The 17,791-nt window shown below is 38.1% G+C and overlaps 1 protein-coding gene across 3 annotated transcripts in view; it reads left to right on the plus strand.

Annotated features, from left to right (window-relative positions):
* DOCK4 (dedicator of cytokinesis 4) overlaps positions 1 to 17,791 on the plus strand; it is a 471,517-nt gene that overhangs the window by 223,676 nt on the left and 230,050 nt on the right. For all 3 annotated transcript variants that reach the window (XM_043463173.1, XM_043463171.1, XM_043463172.1), the window contains exon 8: positions 4,631 to 4,782. In XM_043463173.1, the coding sequence (XP_043319108.1) occupies positions 4,631 to 4,782 (152 nt within the window). The remainder of the gene's footprint in view (positions 1 to 4,630; positions 4,783 to 17,791) is intronic.

Here is a 17,791-nt window from a genome sequence, read left to right on the forward strand (position 1 = left end):
AGGCATGGTGGCAAGAATAATTTTTACCTTACATGCTATGTCATTGGGGCTTCCCTGGTAATTCAGGTGTTAAAGAATCCACCTGCAATGCAGGAGACCCCGGTTCGATTCCTGGGTTGGGAAGATCCACTGGAGAAGGGAGAGGCTACCCACTCCAGTATTTTTAGGCTTCCCTGGTGGCTCAGCTAATAAAGAATCAGCCTGCAATGCAGGAGACTGGGTTTGATCCCTGGATTGGAAAGATCCCCTGGAGAAGAGAATTCCGTGGACTGTATAGGCCATGGCATCACAAAGAGTCAGACACGACTGAGTGAATTTCACTATGCTACTTCTTAAAATTAGATTTGACTGCGTTCAATGAAATAAGTAATAGAAGCTTAGACATGACAGAAATTTATTTCTCTTTGACAGTACACAAGCCCAGGCAGCAGGTCTTGGGCTTGTTTGTGGATTCATGATGTCAGAAGCAAAAAAAGGATCCTTTATCCAGGATGCATCATAGTACAACATGGCTGCAAGAACTCCAGCCATTACATTGCTCTCCAACAGTAGGAAGGAGAATGATTTCTTTCAGTTGACTCAGCTACTTTAATGAGTCCTTTTGGAAACTCCACATAATACTTGCCCTTATATTTCTTTGGCTAGGGCATGGTCACATCCCCATATTTAGCTAGGGATGTCAGATATTTGATAAGCAACTAATAGTATCTGACACAAATATGTTTTATTTTCCCAAGTTTGATTTTGTATGCATGTAATTTTATCTATCTGCTTTTTACTTAATGTCATCTGCAGGATGAGAAATTTATTTCATCTCTTTGGACTTTCCAATTTGCTAGTTGTGGCTGCTGGGAGTGTTATGTTGATAGGATTCTGGGATCTCATCTGGGCTGTGATGACTGCCAGATGAGAAGGATTTTTTTGTATTTTATAGCTCAGAACTTAGTCCACAGTCTTCATTCATTAGAAACGTGATTTTAAATGAAATTGGGATTCTCCTCCTCCTTTGCATTTTACTGTTTCTGAAGTAAAGACAATACTCCAGGAAACCTCAAATGATTATAAACGTCAGAAGGACATGTTTTCTCTTTAAGGCAGCTTCAAGTTCCTGTTTATGTCCTGGCACAGCAGTAATCAGGTTGTCTGTAGCACTGGCCCTTTTCTCTATGCAATGTAAACATGACTGACTGTGCTGACTTCACTGAGGAGAGTTGGCGGGCACCACCACCAAATCCCTTGTGGCTGGGGGTGGGGGTTGTCTTCGCTATGTCATATTTGAAACACAGGTATTTGCATCTTACTAACTCCATATTGCATCATTAGGGAAAAAAAAAAGTCTTGTTTTCGGTTTTTGATAGCCCTGTTAGCAGATCTTTCTCACCTCATTGTGTTCATCTAAGCAGTAAAATGTGCTAAACCTCACAGTGTTAACATATGTCCACTTGGGTTACTGCCAATGACCAGAGTTCAATCCTTCGCTAAATAAAGAGGACCTTATTGGCTGGATTCTCTAGTTAATTTGTGCATAAGGAGGATCTTTTTAGGAAACTTTCTTGGTTTTTATAAGATCATGTTAGCAGCTTGCTGTGTGATCCTTAGTGGGTAGGCCAGTGGTTCTCGAACATAGAACAGGGTACATTTGGCCATGTCTGTAGACATGTTTTGATTGTCACAGTTGGGGATGTGTGGGCTAGGGGATCAGGAGAGGTGCTACTGACATCTGGCGGGTACATGCCAGAAAATGGGAAACATCCCACAAAGCTCTCACAACGCAGAAAGAACCAGCCCCAATTATCAGTAGTGCTGAAGGTGAGAACCCTGGTATATATAGACAGTTTACCTAGTAACTGATGCATTGGTGAGGATTAAAAATCTGTAGCACTTTAATAAGTCTTTGGAATACATCTTTTTCTTTCCACAGTCAAAGGTCTAGTTAAAATGTAAGTACATTTAGAATAACTGCTAGGTGCCTTTGTAACCGTAAATTATTTCAGAGATAGATTTGTCTATTTCAGAGATGGATTTTTGTCTGTGTGTTATAACTATCAAATCATAGCTCTTGAAGTACGAACTTGCCTTTTTCATTTTGCTGTTGTAATAATATCTTCACAGAGATATTTTTAGCAGTTCCCAAAAGTAGTAAATTACCAAAAGATAAACAAGTCTTCATAACCTACTCAAGTTCAAATCCATCTCAGGCTTGGAAACATTATAGGTGAGGGAAGAGAGGTGATTTCAGAGACCAAATATTTCAAGGCAGTAATTATACAAAAGATGAAACAATACGTTTTTCAATCCGCTAGGATTTGCATCTCTCTTCGCGTGATCTTAATCAGTGATTCTCAGCCTTCACTGCACATTAGAATCACCTGGGGAGCTTTTAAAACTTCTCTTCTCTGGACCCCCACCCCCTAGAAATTCTAGTTTAATTGTTCTGGGATAGGACCTGGACATAAGTATTTTTTAAAAGCTCTCTTGGTGATTCTAAAGTGCAGCCAAGGTTGAGAACCACTGATCTAGATATATTGGATTCTCTGCATGTGTAAGGGAGCTAATTCTTCTGTTCAGCGTTTAGTGAATGTCATGTTGGATGCTGGGAACTTTGCACTGTTTGAAGTAAAGACCAGACATCTCCTAGTTCTTATATCTGTTTTTCCAGCTTTAACCTTTAGTAGTTACTCATTTCTTCATAGCAGTTTGTGCTTTGTTACCCTGAACTTTTAAGTAAAGCAGTAAATAAATGAGCAATTTCAGAAAATAAAAAACTACTTGGGAAACTAAAGAGATGTAGTTTTATGAATGTATGATGCTTCCTTTGCCCTGTTTTAAGGAGTTTTTAAAGTACAAAATAGAGCAACCATCATAGAAAAAAGACAGAATTATGCTTTTTTTCTCTCCAGGAAGCCTTTTCTGGTAATTATGGCCAACACATACCACAACGTTGACGTCCACTTTAAAAGAAAATGCACTTACTCCTCACTTTTACAGAAGCATGTTCAGTGTCCCTGTTGAGTATACAACAATTATAGATATATTTGGTTAATTGCATTTTTTTTTTTAGCTATTTACTTTTCAAGTGGTTCAGATTAAATGATAAAAGCATGAAAAAATTCTGGTGATTTTATGTTGTTGCATTTATAACTAAATGTAAATAGCATTTTTTTGCATTCAAATCTTGGTTAGTCAGTCATTAGTTGTTTTTTTTTTTTCAGTCATTAGTTTTTGAACTATACTTAGAAACATTAAAAGGTGGCTGAGGTAGACAAAGAGTTTTGTACCTTAACTTCAAGCAAAGATATGACTCCTTTGGAGTTTTTTTGTTTTTTTTTTTTTGAGATCAAGAATATTTATTTTATTTTATTCTATTTTTTTTTAAATTTTTATTTATTTATTTTTTTGTCATACATTGATATGAATCAGCCATAGATTTACACGTATTAGTTCTGCTCAGTGTGGTTCAAGAACTGGCTGAATCATGAACTGTTTGTAACTGACCCAAGTAGAAAGATGGTGAGTAAATGTATAGAAGCCTTAATGACGTTTTGCCATTGCCATGACATTTTGACTGTATTTTATGAAAATATCAACCTGTGGTAGATTAGAGGGGAAAACAGACTGGTCCTTGACTGCAGGTAATTTGAGAAGTGCTATCTAGATGGTTCATAATTCCTTCTCACCCTTTAGCTCTTAGTTAAAGTGTTGCTTTCCCAAAATGCTTTCTCTGACTGCTCAGACACAAGTCAGATCCTCCATTCATCATAGTTGCAATTTTCTATCTGCTTGTGGGACAGTTTTGTTGATAGCTGTTCCCCCTAGTAGAAAAGCTCCACAAAGGCATAGGCTATTTCTGTGTTTACCCATCATTGCATTCCCAGTGTTGGGCATGTTGTAGACACATAACAAATATGTTAATAAATGATCATTTCCATGTTCTCCTCACCTCTGGAACCCTGGGTGATTCCTTTCCTTCCTTAGCATGTGGGAACTCTTACTTCTGGTCCCACCTCTCACATGTAGCCTAGGCTGGCTGTATTAAAAGAGAAACTAGAGATGGACACAGAGACTATTCCTGCCTTTAGACACTCACTGAGTTTTGTAGGTCTGCTTCCCTTTATCTCCACATCAGATTAGAAACATTTTCTTTTTCTAATGATTGAATATCATCTGCCACTGCCTGCCTTGGAAAACTACCAAACCTTTAGTATAATTTAAAAGAACTTTTAATTATGAGAAAAGTGAAATCATAGCTACATTGTTTAGCTCCCATCAGTGAAATGATCAGTTAGATTTTTAATTTAGTCTGATGTTTTAAAAGATGACCCATAATTTGTTCTCACCCTGGGAGTTGACAAGGGACCAGTAGAATCCTTTACATTTTCACGCTGTGAGTTTGTATCATTTTAATGTTAATAATTAAGAAACAAATCTTCTTAAAGTAGGATTCCTGATGGTCTGCAGACTTCAGTAGAAGTTGAAATAAAATTTGGAGTTTAACATCCGACTGGATACCAAATTCACAGCCTAAAAAAAAGCACAGGACATTATGATCACACCACAGCTAACTAGTTTGTTGGGTTCCATCGTTTCCCGTGGCCCACGCTGATCTTGTGTTTTGGTGGACGTCATGCAGATGGAGCATCGACATCGGAAGAAAGATACCCCAGTGCAGGCCAGCAGTCACCACCTCTTTGTGCAGATGAAGAGTCTCATGTGTTCCAACCTGGGAGAGGAGCTTGAGGTCATCTTTTCACTGTTTGACAGTAAAGAGAATCGACCGATCAGGTAAATGCATGTGGAGGTATGACTTGAATTCCTTAATGGTGAAGTGGTGGGTGTTTGCAACTGGCAAACTTTGGGATGTGTGACCTTGTACACTTTTACTTTATCAGCCTATTTTCTCGCCTTTAGAACTTTATGAATTTCTAAGTTGCGTACCTTCTGGAGGTTTCCCTGAAAATTAAATGACATGAGTCATGAAAAGGTTTGTTTTGAAAAACTCAAAAAGGCCATAGAACCATACTTATTATTAAATGAAAGTATGTCATTGATAGCAGGTCTGTTATTTGTTTGAGTTGTTTTGTGTTGATAATGCAAAAAAGACATAATATCTCTAAACCTGAAGTTCATTTGCATCTCAAGGTCAATACATTGTATTTTTCAAATTTTCAGTAAACAGTAAATTATTCTTACCCTGTTCACATCAAATGATATTGAGGAAAAACTAAATACTTAGAAACCTTTCCACTAGCGTTTCAAAGGTGGGAAATAATAAACAGTTTTCACATACATTTTTTTCTTTCTCTGTCTTACCTGTTGTATTTCTGTTATGGCAAGTTTTCTGTATTTAAGAAAAACTTACAATGGATGTTTTGGCTGTTATCCAGAAGTCTCAACCTTTTTTGAGACTTCTTTATGTGTAAAAATGTTTTCATCTTAAAGTTGAGCATAATCCACACCATATTTTACATGAAAAAATTTTAGTTTGAAATTAGAATTAATATTATACCACAAATCACACATAATGATCCAACTGTACCCCACTTTAAAAAATAATACTTACTAAAATAAGTGTTGACAGTTTTAGGCAACAATGAGCTGCATATTATTTTATAAACACAAACTATTTCTTTTCTGGTAAAAAGAAAATCTTTTTTTAAGGAAATCTGTGTGAAGTTTGTTTTTAATGCGTTTATAGCCATATAATCTTTTAATTAGCTTATATGTTATTCATTGCCTGCTAGAAAGTATACTTTCTATTTCCTAACAGTGAACTGTGTCCATAGAGTTTAAAGGTGTTGGTTTATACAGCAAGGGCAAGATTTATGAGGTGTGGAAGTAATGATGGGAATACAGTTTCAAATCTACTTTATACACTGTTGCAGGAAATGAGTCAGTGAGTTAAAAGAACCTTTCCCCTTCCCAAATCAACACCACTAAAAAGGGAAGATAAAGGCCTGAAAAAAGGATCCACGTTACAGTTTAGCACTGACTTTAGAGATGTGAAAGATTCCTTAGAGATAATACCTGCTTACACATTGAAGTGTTTTAGAAAGCTTGGTTTCCAGGTAGTGTAATTTAACCAATGGCTTTGTAACATTGTCTGTGTCATGTATGGTCTCTGAAATATTTAATGAACTGTATGGAGTGTAAAATGGAGAAAGGAGGTCAAGCTTTTGCTCATTCCTGTTCAGCTAAAGTTTTTGAGAAATATACATTCCCCTTTGCCAGTAATTTTCAAATGGCATTGACATAAGATTAATATTAGCTTGTCTGTCAGTTTTGTCTTGTTATAAACATTTTGAGATTTTCTAAAACATTCCTTCAGGCTTTGACTGACAGAGTTCCTCCTCTTTTATTCCTGTTTACTTGGTGAAAGTAGGAAAAAAAACCTGGGTGCAGAAACAAAATACTGTTTCTGTGGTTCCTAGGTTCTGCCCAGAAGCTGGGTCTATGATGTGATTGGGCTGTATCTGTGCCTGACTCCCTCCTCCAGCCTCCAGGCTTCCCCTCTCTCCATCAAACCCTTTCTTCCCCCAACTCCTCTCCTCCTGCTTCCCCTCTCTAATCTCCATTTCCCTCTGTGACACCCCTGGTGTAGAATGACCTTGGAGAAATCAAGCCTGAATCTCTCTCCCTTGCTTCTACTTGATGAGTTTGGCCATGGGCTCTCAGCTCCCAAACTCATCATCTCTATGAAGTTGATTGGCAAAAGAATGAGGAAGAATGAAAATACACAATTACTAGGTGTTTGGAAGGATCTCAAATTTCTTAACTTTCTGAGGTTTCAGATGGTGGTGATTATTCTTTTAGGGAGTGTTCAAAACCTTGCTATGAGTAGCTTGGACTCATACTTACCTTTTGAAGAGGCCTTGGGATGCACAGATCTGAGAACGAGCTTGATTCTTGTCTCTGCAGTTGAATGCTGCTGCCCTGACCCTTTAACTTAACCTCTGTCTTGTTCTTCATATTGAAACTGGTGACAAGTCTTGTTTCCTTCATTGCTTCTGGCAGAGCTGAGCATTGCAAAATAGTTGCATCTTCTCAGAAAAAGGTAGTATAAAGCCAAAATATGATATTTGAGGCATTGTTGTATTTCTTCTTATGCCCAACAGCAAATGTAGTGTGAGATGTGTGGGTTATTTTTTTCTCGTTAACAGTTTTTCTCCTTTAAATATAACAGTATACTTTTTTTCATTTTTTGATTTGCATACATACAGAGATTATAACTGCTTCTCACCTCCTTGAGTTACATTTGCAGGTTTACCATGTGGCAGGCCGTAAGATAAACTCTCCAGTGTGCTCTGGCATGTAAACTTAGAAACAATGAGGTAAATAACATCACTATCACCTATAAAAGATGAGGTTTAGAGAGAGAAAGTAATGGATGTGTGAGTATTTTAAGATCAACTCATACTATTTTTTAAAGCTTCTTACTTTTAAAAATTTCAGATGTATCAAAAAGTAGAATAGTGTCATAAAGCTTCATAGACCCACCACCAGTGACAACAGTGATCAACTCAGGGCTGATCTTGTTTCAACTACATATCTTTCCAGTCCTCCTCTTTGCTCCCAGCTTATATGGAGGCAAATCCCTGAGATCAAATTTTCACATGTAAATATTTCAGGGTACACCTATCTGAAAAAAAAAAAAAAAAAGAAAAAAACTAAAAAAAATCTTGTCATTCAGTCGCTAAGTCATGTCCGACTCTTTGCAATCTCATTGACTGCAGCACGCCAGTCCTCACTGTCTTTCCCTGCCAAATAAATATTCCCTTAACATCATCAAATATCTGTTTTTGGTCAGTATTCTGTTCTGCTATTGACCGATGATTATTGTTTTACAGATTCTAGATAAGGAATTTGTAATTCATGAGACCCAAATAAAGTCCACCCATTGTATGATTGATAAGTTTCACGGGCCACCTTTCATATGTAGTTTCCCTTTCCCTCTCTCTTTTTTAAATTCCTTCTAATTTATTTGCTGAAGAGACTGGATCATGATTTTCCTTTCTTTTTCTGCATTTGAAGTCCAATCCAAACAATGAAATTTAGTAGGCAAAAGATGGTGTAATTCAGGGAATGCTGCTGCTGCTGCTACGTAGCTTTAGTTGTGTCCAACTCTGTGCAACCTCATAGACGGCAGCCCACCAGACTCCCCTGTCCCTGGGATTCTCCAGGCAAGAACATTGGAGTGGGTTGCCATTTCCTTCTCCGTTAGGGAATGCATTTGTTGGTAAATAGGATCATTAGTGCTGAAATTTACAAAAAGAGAAAATACAGTCTAAGTGTAATTTTATGGCATTGTGCTGACCATTAATCATGGGAAATAACCTTGTCCAGGTACAGATGGGGGGACCAACATGTACAAAGCCCGTAGAGGTTTGATTAGGAAAGAAATAAGTTTATTCCTTTCATAAGGCAGACAACTGGCTAGAATTTATTCATTTAACTTCTCTAAGAATCAAACAGCCAGCATTTTATTAAGCACATCTGCCAGAGTTTGTTTTAAATACTTTATATTATATGCCCTGATTGTATAGGTGAGGAAGTCAGGCACAGTAAGGTCAGGAAACTGGCCTGAGTTTACCAAACTGGTAAGAGGTGAAGCAGAGTGGCAGGCCAGCTACGTGGCCCCAAAGTCTGCCCTCTGAACACCACCCCATCGGCCTCATCAAGGGCTTCTGGACATTTCCATCACAGCAAGATTTCATTAGCCAGAGTGAGAGCTCCAGAGACTGGTAGCCCTAATAATAAATTGTGACAACTTATTGGTAATGATAACACTGAAACTAATATAGGACCTCAGAAATATTCTATACTATAGAAATTGTTTTTAAAATCGAATCCTTTGTTGTGCAAAAGCTTTTGAATTTAATTAGGTCCCATTTGTTTATTTTTGCTTTTATTTCCAATATTCTGGGAGGTGGGTCATAGAGGATTCTACTGTGATTTATGTCGGAGAGTGTTTTGCCTATGTTCTCCTCTAGGAGTTTTATAGTTTCTGGTCTTACATTTAGATCTTTAATCCATTTTGAGTTTATTTTTGTGTATGGTGTTAGAAAGTGTTCTAGTTTCATTCTTTTACAAGTGGTGACCAGTTTTCCCAGCACCACTTGTTAAAGAGGTTGTCTTTTTTCCATTGTATATCCTTGCCTCCTTTGTCAAAGATAAGGTGTCCATAGGTTCGTGGATTTATCTCTGGGCTTTCTATTCTGTTCCATTGATCTATATTTCTGTCTTTGTGCCAGTACCATACTGTCTTGATGACTGTGACTTTGTCGTAAAGCCTGAAGTCAAGCAGGTTGATTCCTCCAGTTCCATTCTTCTTTCTCAAGATTGCTTTGGCTATTCGAGATTTTTTTTGTATTTCCATACAAATTGTGAAATTATTTGTTCTAGTTCTGTGAAAAATACCGTTGGTAGCTTGATAGGGATTACATTGAATCTATAGATTGCTTTGGGTAGTACAGTCATTTTCACAATATTGATTCTTCCAATCCATGAACACGGTATATTTCTCCATCTAAGTAAACTTAAAAGTTTTTGCACAACAAAGGAAACTATAAGCAAGGTGAAAAGACAGCCTTCAGAATGGGAGAAAATAATAGCAAACAAAGCAACAGACAAAGGATTAATCTAAAAAATATACAAGCAACTCCTGTAGTTCAATTCCAGAAAAATAAATGACCCAGTCAAAAAATGGGCCAAAGAACTAAACAGACATTTCCCCAAAGAAGACATACAGATGGCTAACAAACACATGAAAAGATGCTCAACATCACTCATTATCAGAGAAATGCAAATCAAAACCACAATGAGGTACCATTACACACCAGTCAGGATGGCTGCTATCCAAAAGTCTACAAGCAATAAATGCTGGAGAGGGTGTGGAAAAAAGGAAACCCTCTTACACTGTTGGTGGGAATGCAAACTATTATAGTCACTATAGAGAACAGTGTGGAGATTTCTTAAAAAACTGGAAATAGAACTGCCATATGACCCAGGAATCCCACTCCTGGGCATACACACCGAGGAAACCAGATCTGAAAGAGACACGTGTACCCCAATGTTCATCGCAGCACTGTTTATAATAGTCAGGACATGGAAGCAACCTAGATGCCCATCAGCAGATGAATGGATAAGGAAGCGATGGTACATATACACAATGGAATATTACTCAGCCATTAAAAAGAATACATTTGAATCAGTCCTAATGAGATGGATGAAACTGGAGCCCCTTATACAGAGTGAAGTAAGCCAGAAAGATAAAAACCAATACAGTATACTAACGCATATATGTGGAATTTAAAAAGATGGTAACGATAACCCTATATGCAAAATAGAAAAAGAGACACAGATGTACAGAACAGATTTTTGGACTCTGTGGGAGAAGCCGAGGGTGGGATGTTCTGAGAGAATAGCATTGAAACAAGTATACTATAAAGGGTGAGACAGATCACCAGCCCAGGTTGGATGCATGAAACGTGCTCAAGGCTGGTACACTGGGAAGACCCAGAGGGGTGGGATGGGGAGGGAGGCGGGTGGGGGGATCAGGATGGGGAACACATGTAAATACATGGTGGATTCATGTCAATGTATGGCAAAAACCACTACAATGTATTGCAAAAACCACTACAATGTTTTAAATTAATTAGCCTCCAACTAATAAAAATAGATGAAAATAAATAAATAAAAGTGAGTCCTTCTCAAGATACTTGAAGAATAGCAACATAGCACTGACTCTTACCATGTACTAGTGATCAAAACGTTGAGTTAGTACTTGGAGATATCAAATGCAAAAGGAATCAGCACGTGAAGATTACTCCCTTCTACTTCACCATGTGCATCAAAGCACACAGTATTTCCTCAGTACCAGGAGGGGTATGTTCTCTGACAGAAACTTAGAACAATGTGTCATTGATGCTGGATGATATTTAGAAAGCCCATTAGTATTTCCAAACAGTTTCTGCGTGAAGATGGCCTCTAGTGTTAATCCTCTGATGCATGTTGCAGATGCCTTTTACTGTACCGGAAAGAGTCAGACATATTCTAACAGCATGTTGCTAATGTACACCTAGCCCATGCTTATTTTCCAATTTTCCCTCATTTGTTTAACAACATCTGCCACGGTGGGTACAGCTACACACTGAACTCAGTTATAAGGAGAAATAACGTACTTTTCCTGAGTGAGTTTTTCCCAGTCTTTGACATAATTTCTCACCATAAAAGGTAATTTCTTTTTTTTTAAATGTAATTTCTTAGTTTAAAAAATATTTACTCAATTAAGTTTTATAGGAGTAAAATATTTTTAGAGCACATCTATCTGGTTGAAAGTTTGTAATTTCTCCAGGCTATAAGGGTATAGCTAGAAAAGTCAGGGAGTCAATTCCCTAGATAGCATCTGTAATTTTATTCAGTTCTATTCATTTCATTTAACTAACATATATTGCTTACCATGTGCCAGACACTGTTTTCTAAGCTGTTTAAAAAATATTAACTTATGTATCCCTTGTAACAACCCTATGAGGTAGGCACTATTAGTATAGTCTTTCCTTGGTATCTGTGGGGAATTGGTTCCAGGACACCCCTCAGGTACCAAAATCCACAGTTACTCAAGTCCCTTATATAAAATGACATGGTATTTGCATATAACCTGTGCACATCCTCCCATGTACTCTTAATCATCTCTAGATTACTTAGAATACCTAATAAAATATAAATCCTGTCTAAATAGTTGCTTTTTTGGAAAACTTTATGGAATTTTTTTTTCCTGAACATTTTCTGTCTACAGTTGGTTGAATCTGCAGATGTATTGCCTATAGATACAGAAGACTGACTATGTCCTCATTATTATCCATGGGGAAACTTATTAATCAGAGAGATTAATAACTTGCCAAAGGCCACACAGCTGGTATATACAGTGAGACCGTATTTTAACATGCTGTTTGATCAGGCATCAGTATCCTTAATAACTTTTCTATACCCATTCTCATGAACTTCAATGTTAATAGTATTCTGTTTGCTTCCTCAACCGATTTTTAAATCACCAGTATATAGCAAGGTCAGAGAAGGCAATGGCATCCCACTCCAGTACTCTTGCCTGGAAACTCCCACGGACAGAGGAGCCTGGTAGGCTGCAGTCCATGGGGTCGCTAAGAGTTGGACATGACTGAGCGACTTCACGTTCACTTTTCACTTTCATGCATTGGAGAAGGAAATGGCAATTCACTCTAGTGTTCTTGCCATTTCCTTCCCAGGGACGAGGGAGCCTGGTGGGCTGCCATCTATGGGGTCGCATAGAGTCGGACACGACTGAAGTGACTTAGCAGCAGCAGCAGCAGCAGCAGCAGCATATAGCAAGATGTCTGTTGAAGGTTTTTTTTTGTGTGTGTGTGTGTGTTTTTAAGAAACTGAAGTGAAAGAAGCTTGAGCTTACTAAGAATTGACAGGAAGGATCCAGTAACATGGGAAAGGTTACACTCGGGGAGCAGCAGAGGTCTGGATCAAGGTCCCTTAGGGGAGGTATCAGGAAACAGGCTTGAAATTGCAGGTGGGAAGACCAGCCAAGGAGCAGAGAAGGGGAGAAAGGGCAGAGTGTGGATATGCATAACCTGGGGCACAGGACTGGGAATATCAGGGAGAGGGGATTTGTGCAAAGATATCAAACCACAGCTTTGATATCACAGACAACTAAAATACCACAGACAACTAAAATAAAGTGAGTATCACAATAAAGGAAGTCACGTGGATGTTTTGGTTTCCTAGTGCATATAAAAGTTATGTTTACACTATACTATAGTTTTTTAAGAGTACAGGAGTGTTCTGTCTGAAAAAAAATGAATGTGCATATCTTAATCAAAAACACTTTATTGCTAAAATACACTGACCATTGTCTGAGCCCTCATCTCTTTTGCTGGTGGACTATCTTGCTTTGATTTTGATGGCTACTGATTGATCTGGATGGTGGTTAGTGAAGGCCCGGTGGCTGTGGCAATTTCTTCAGCTAAGACAGAAGTGAAATTTGCTCTATCCGTTGACTTTTTTTTAACATGTTTTATCTCTCTATAGTATGCTATGCTGTTTTATAGCCTTCTACCCACAGCAGAGCTTCTTTCCAAAACGGGAGTCAACCCTTTCAAACTCTGCCTTATCAACTATGTTTATATTATATTCTAGGTCCTTTGTTGTCATTTCAACCATCTTCACAGCATCTTCACTGGAAGTAGCTTTCATCTCAGGAAACCACTTTTGTTGCTTATCCTTAAGAAGCAACTTCTCATCCATTCAAGGTTTAAATGTGAGATTGTGGCAATTTAGTCACATCTTCAGGCTCTACTTCTAATTCCAGTTCTCTTGCTATTGCTACCACATGTACAATTACTATCTCCACTGAGGTTTTGAACTCCTCAAACTCACCCATAAGGATTAGATAAACTTCTTCCAAGCTCCTGTTAATGTTATTTGGACATCTTCCCATGAAGCACAAGTGTTCTTAATGGCTTCTTGAATGATGAATCCTTTCAGAAGGCTTTCAGTTGGCTTTGCCCATCTGAGCCACCAGGGAAGCCCTATTTACATATTAATGTGTCAGTTAATCTACAACAGAGTGTAAGTTACATGGACCAGTGATAATGACATGGTCCTTTTTGTTGACTATTTCCCATATAAGTTTTGCTACTTTGGTTACTGCTGTATTCTAAGTTTTAGGACTAATCTGTTACTGTATTTCATTCTTATCAGAGAATATATTTATTATGACCTAAGTGCCACCAAGGCTTCCCTGGTGGCTCAGATGGTGAAGAATTTGCCCTCAATGTAGAAGACCCAGGTTTGATCCCTGGGTTGGGAAGATCCCCTAGAGAAGGGAATGGCAACCCACTCCACTAATCTTGTCTGCCGAATCCCACGGACAGAGGAGCCTAGCAGGCTACAGTCCATGGGATTGCAGAGAGTGGGGCACAACTGAGCAACTAGCATTCCTACTGCTAAGTGCCGCCAGTGGGTTCTCGGCTTATTATAGGTCTGCTTGTGTGTGCAGACTGCTGGTGTGGGCTTCTGTTTGAGAAAATAGCAGCAGAGTAGTGCTTCTAAAAAAGTCTTATTCTAGTGATTAAATACAAAAAGTCCTTTCATGTAATTAAGTTCAGATAAAGTTGACTTTCTTGCTGGTGCCTAACTCACTTACTTGACTAAAGTTGTGTTTTTTCCACCATCACACAGTTGAACTCTCCATTAAATGCTTCATTTCTGTATAAATTTTATATTGCCTAAAACTGCCTTCTTTTTCAGTATACTCAAGTCTGTTATTTAAGTAATATTTAAGTAAAAGTGATGAATATTATTGGTGAGGCACAGATTTCTTTTATTTTTAATTGGAGGATAATTGCTTTACCCTATGGTGTTGGTTTCTGCCATATATCAACAGCCTAGATATAGATATGTCCCCATCCTCTCGAGCCTCCCTCCTACCTCCCACCCCACCCCTCTAGGTTGACACAGAGCACTGGTTTGAGATCCCTGAGTCACATAGCACCTTCCCCACTTGCTATCTCTTTTACATATGGTCATGTGTATGTTTTCCATGCTCAAATTGTCTCTCAATTTGTCCCACCCCTCTCCTTCCCCAACTGTGTCCACAAGTCTTCTCTATGTCTGCGTCTGCATTGCTGCCCTGCAAATAGGTTCATCAGTACTATCTTTCTAGATTATATATGTATGTGTTAATGCATGATATTTGTTTTTCTCTTTCTGACTAATTTCATTCTGTTTAATAGGCTCTAGTTTCATCCACCTCCCTAGAACTGACTCAAATGCTTTCCTTTTTATGGCTGAGTAGTATTCCATTATATATATATATATATATATATATATACACACACAAACACACACACACACACCATAACTTCTTTATCCATTCATCTGTCGATGAACATCTAGGTTGCTTCCATGTCCTAGCTTGCAGATTTTTTTTTACATGAGCCAATTCTGAACTATGAAATTTATCTGAAATCCTCTCCATACTCAAGATGTATATCTTGTATCTTACAGGTACCATTCTATAGTACAGAAATGGTCAGACTCTGTAGTCAGAGGACCCTCCACTGTCATTCAGTAGCTCCATCAGCCTGAGCAAGTGAATTCATGTCTCTTATGGCTGTAATTTGTCTGCTAAGTGAAGATAAGAATAGTACTTGTCTCATGGAATTGTTTTAGGATTACATGAGATAATGCATATACTTCTTAGTCTAATGCTTGACACTGGATCATTGGTCAGTAATTATAAGCTATGATGATGATGATTTAAAACAAAACAAAAAACTAGGAAATGCACTTTAACATAACCAGAAATGATATGTGGTATTTGGTCTTGAATTCTTAAAGGAGTCATATATTTTAAGGAAGTATTATTAATCTTTAAAGTGTATGTTATTATAGTTGCATAAGATTTGGAGAGACTAGTAAACATGTGGAACAGCATCCAGGGATATGCTTTGCTTTTAAATACTTTAGCAACAGAAAAAAAGAAAAAAAGAGGGAGAAGGAAGAAAGGGAGAAAGAAAAAGGAGAAGAAAGAAAGAAGGAACAAAGAGAAGTAGGTGGAGCAATGTGGCAGAATTGAATGGTTGTAAATTTCTTATGATATAAGATCTGTGCGTGCTTGGTTTACCTTTTAGCATATAGTGTGTATGATAATGCATTATCTCCTTGAAATTATCAATTTTCTATGCATACAAGCAGTAAAACAATGAAGGCAGGCCTTTTTCTCAGTTTCTTTGAAAGATGATAGATTTATTACTCTGATCTAGTCACTAGCCCCATACATGGTTTGGATTCCATTCTGCTTGGAATAATATTCCTGGGTTCCTATAAACTGACAATAATATTTTTGATATTATATTTGGCAGAACTTAACAGGAATGTTTTCTGAAGGTCTAGGACATTCAGTGTTACAGTAACAAATATATTATAGTAATATTGTCTTTAAAGTGTAAAGTCTGACTCATATATAAAATAAAATAGGCGACTTTTAGAAGATGAATGTTCTGTGAGAGGAAATACCTTATATGCTTAAGCAAAATTCTATGTCTATATAAGGACCAGGTTCCCAGAAACTCTGAATTAATAGAGGTTTGTCCAAAACAACAAGGTCCTCCTGTATAGCACAGGGAACTATATTCAGTATACTGTGATAAAGTGTAATGGAAAAGAATATGAAAAAGAATGTATGTATATATATACATATATTTATATGTGTATAACCTAGTCACTTTGCTTATACAGAGAAATTAACACATCATAAATCAATTATATTTCAATAAAATAAATTTTATAAACAATAATAATAGAGGTTTGTCCTCCCAAAGGTGAGGAATTTCTACATGTACATGACTGGCGTGTTACCTCTCGCCACTCCCTTGTTCATTCATGCACTGGTCTTACGGTCACAGAAGCAGCAGTGGGATGCCTGTGGCATGAGGCCCTGCTGGAGACTCACAGGTGACTTCTGGGGCAGATGGCAGAAGGGATGCAGGGCACCCATGAAGAAATTAATTTGAGAAAGAGGAAGGTTGCTGCTTCTACTAATGTGGGAGGAAGGGAGGGCAGCGAAATGAGTTTCAGATGTTGAAATGGAAAAGAGGGCCTGGGTCTGTGGCCTTGACCTTTCATAAGAAAAGTGGAGGAACAAGATGAACTGCTGTTGGAGAGCAGAAAGGAGAATGAAAGGGAGCTCAGGGCGGAAAGTGAGTTGCACAAACGAGGTCAGTGGCCTTTGAGCACAAATGTGATAGGAAGTGAGCTACTGATGAATAACGGAATCGCCGAGCTCAGGAAGGCCGCTGCAAGAGAGATGTCTGAAACTGGTGGTGAATCCTGGCTCCCGAGTTAGCTACCTTTTGCCAGGTGTGCTCAGGATGGAGCTGTCAGGTGGTAGAGCTGGAGCCTGACACATCATATTTAGATAAAACTGAGAATGGGAGTCTAGCACAATGAGGGAATTAAAAGAAATTACAACCATAGCTTCCAGTTGGTCTCTTCAGAGGCTGACATGATCCATAAGCCTTTCATTTTTAAGAGGAAATTAAAGAACTCACGCTTCTTTTGAAAAGACTTAGGTACTGGGAAATTTTTTCAAGGCCTTACAGCTGTTGGAGAAAAGTTATTTAGTCCACTCTTAGAAAAAAATGCTAATCTTTTGGTGTCTATATTATAGTACATAACATAGTTAAGAGAGCACATGTGATTTTTTAATTCTTCGAGCACTGTGCTAGAATTTCTCATTTCATACCTCATTTACAACTTATTATAGTGTGATCGCACAAATTCAGCATCTATGTTTTTACATAAATTAGGAGCATTTGTTGTTTGGAATGTAGAAAGATGGTTGGTGTAGATCTCTTTTTATAGTTTTATGTTATAAAATTAACTGGAAATTGTAACCTCTCCAAAGTCAAGCAATAACGGAGGGGAAAATTTCTGACTGGCCATGCATGCAGGGAGCATGACCGAGAACAGAAATAGACGAAGGCGTTCAGAGGTCCTCTTCGGATTGTGGCAACATCAACCATTCCATACGGCCCAGCGTGCTTCCTGCTGTGTCTAGACGCGCTGGCACAGATTTCTCTGTGGGTGTCTGTACATCACTGACCCCACAGTGACCTTCCCTCGGGCCTCCTGTTTAAAGGCATGAGTGCTTTCCACTCTCCCACATCTTTTCTATCATTTGACTCCTCCAGCAGGTGCACGAAAATTGAGATTGTTGTCACTTTGAAGTTAATCAGATTCTTCGGTC

This window comes from Cervus canadensis, chromosome 3 (genome assembly GCF_019320065.1).
Source record: "Cervus canadensis isolate Bull #8, Minnesota chromosome 3, ASM1932006v1, whole genome shotgun sequence".
In the NCBI taxonomy this organism is placed as follows: domain Eukaryota; kingdom Metazoa; phylum Chordata; class Mammalia; order Artiodactyla; family Cervidae; genus Cervus; species Cervus canadensis.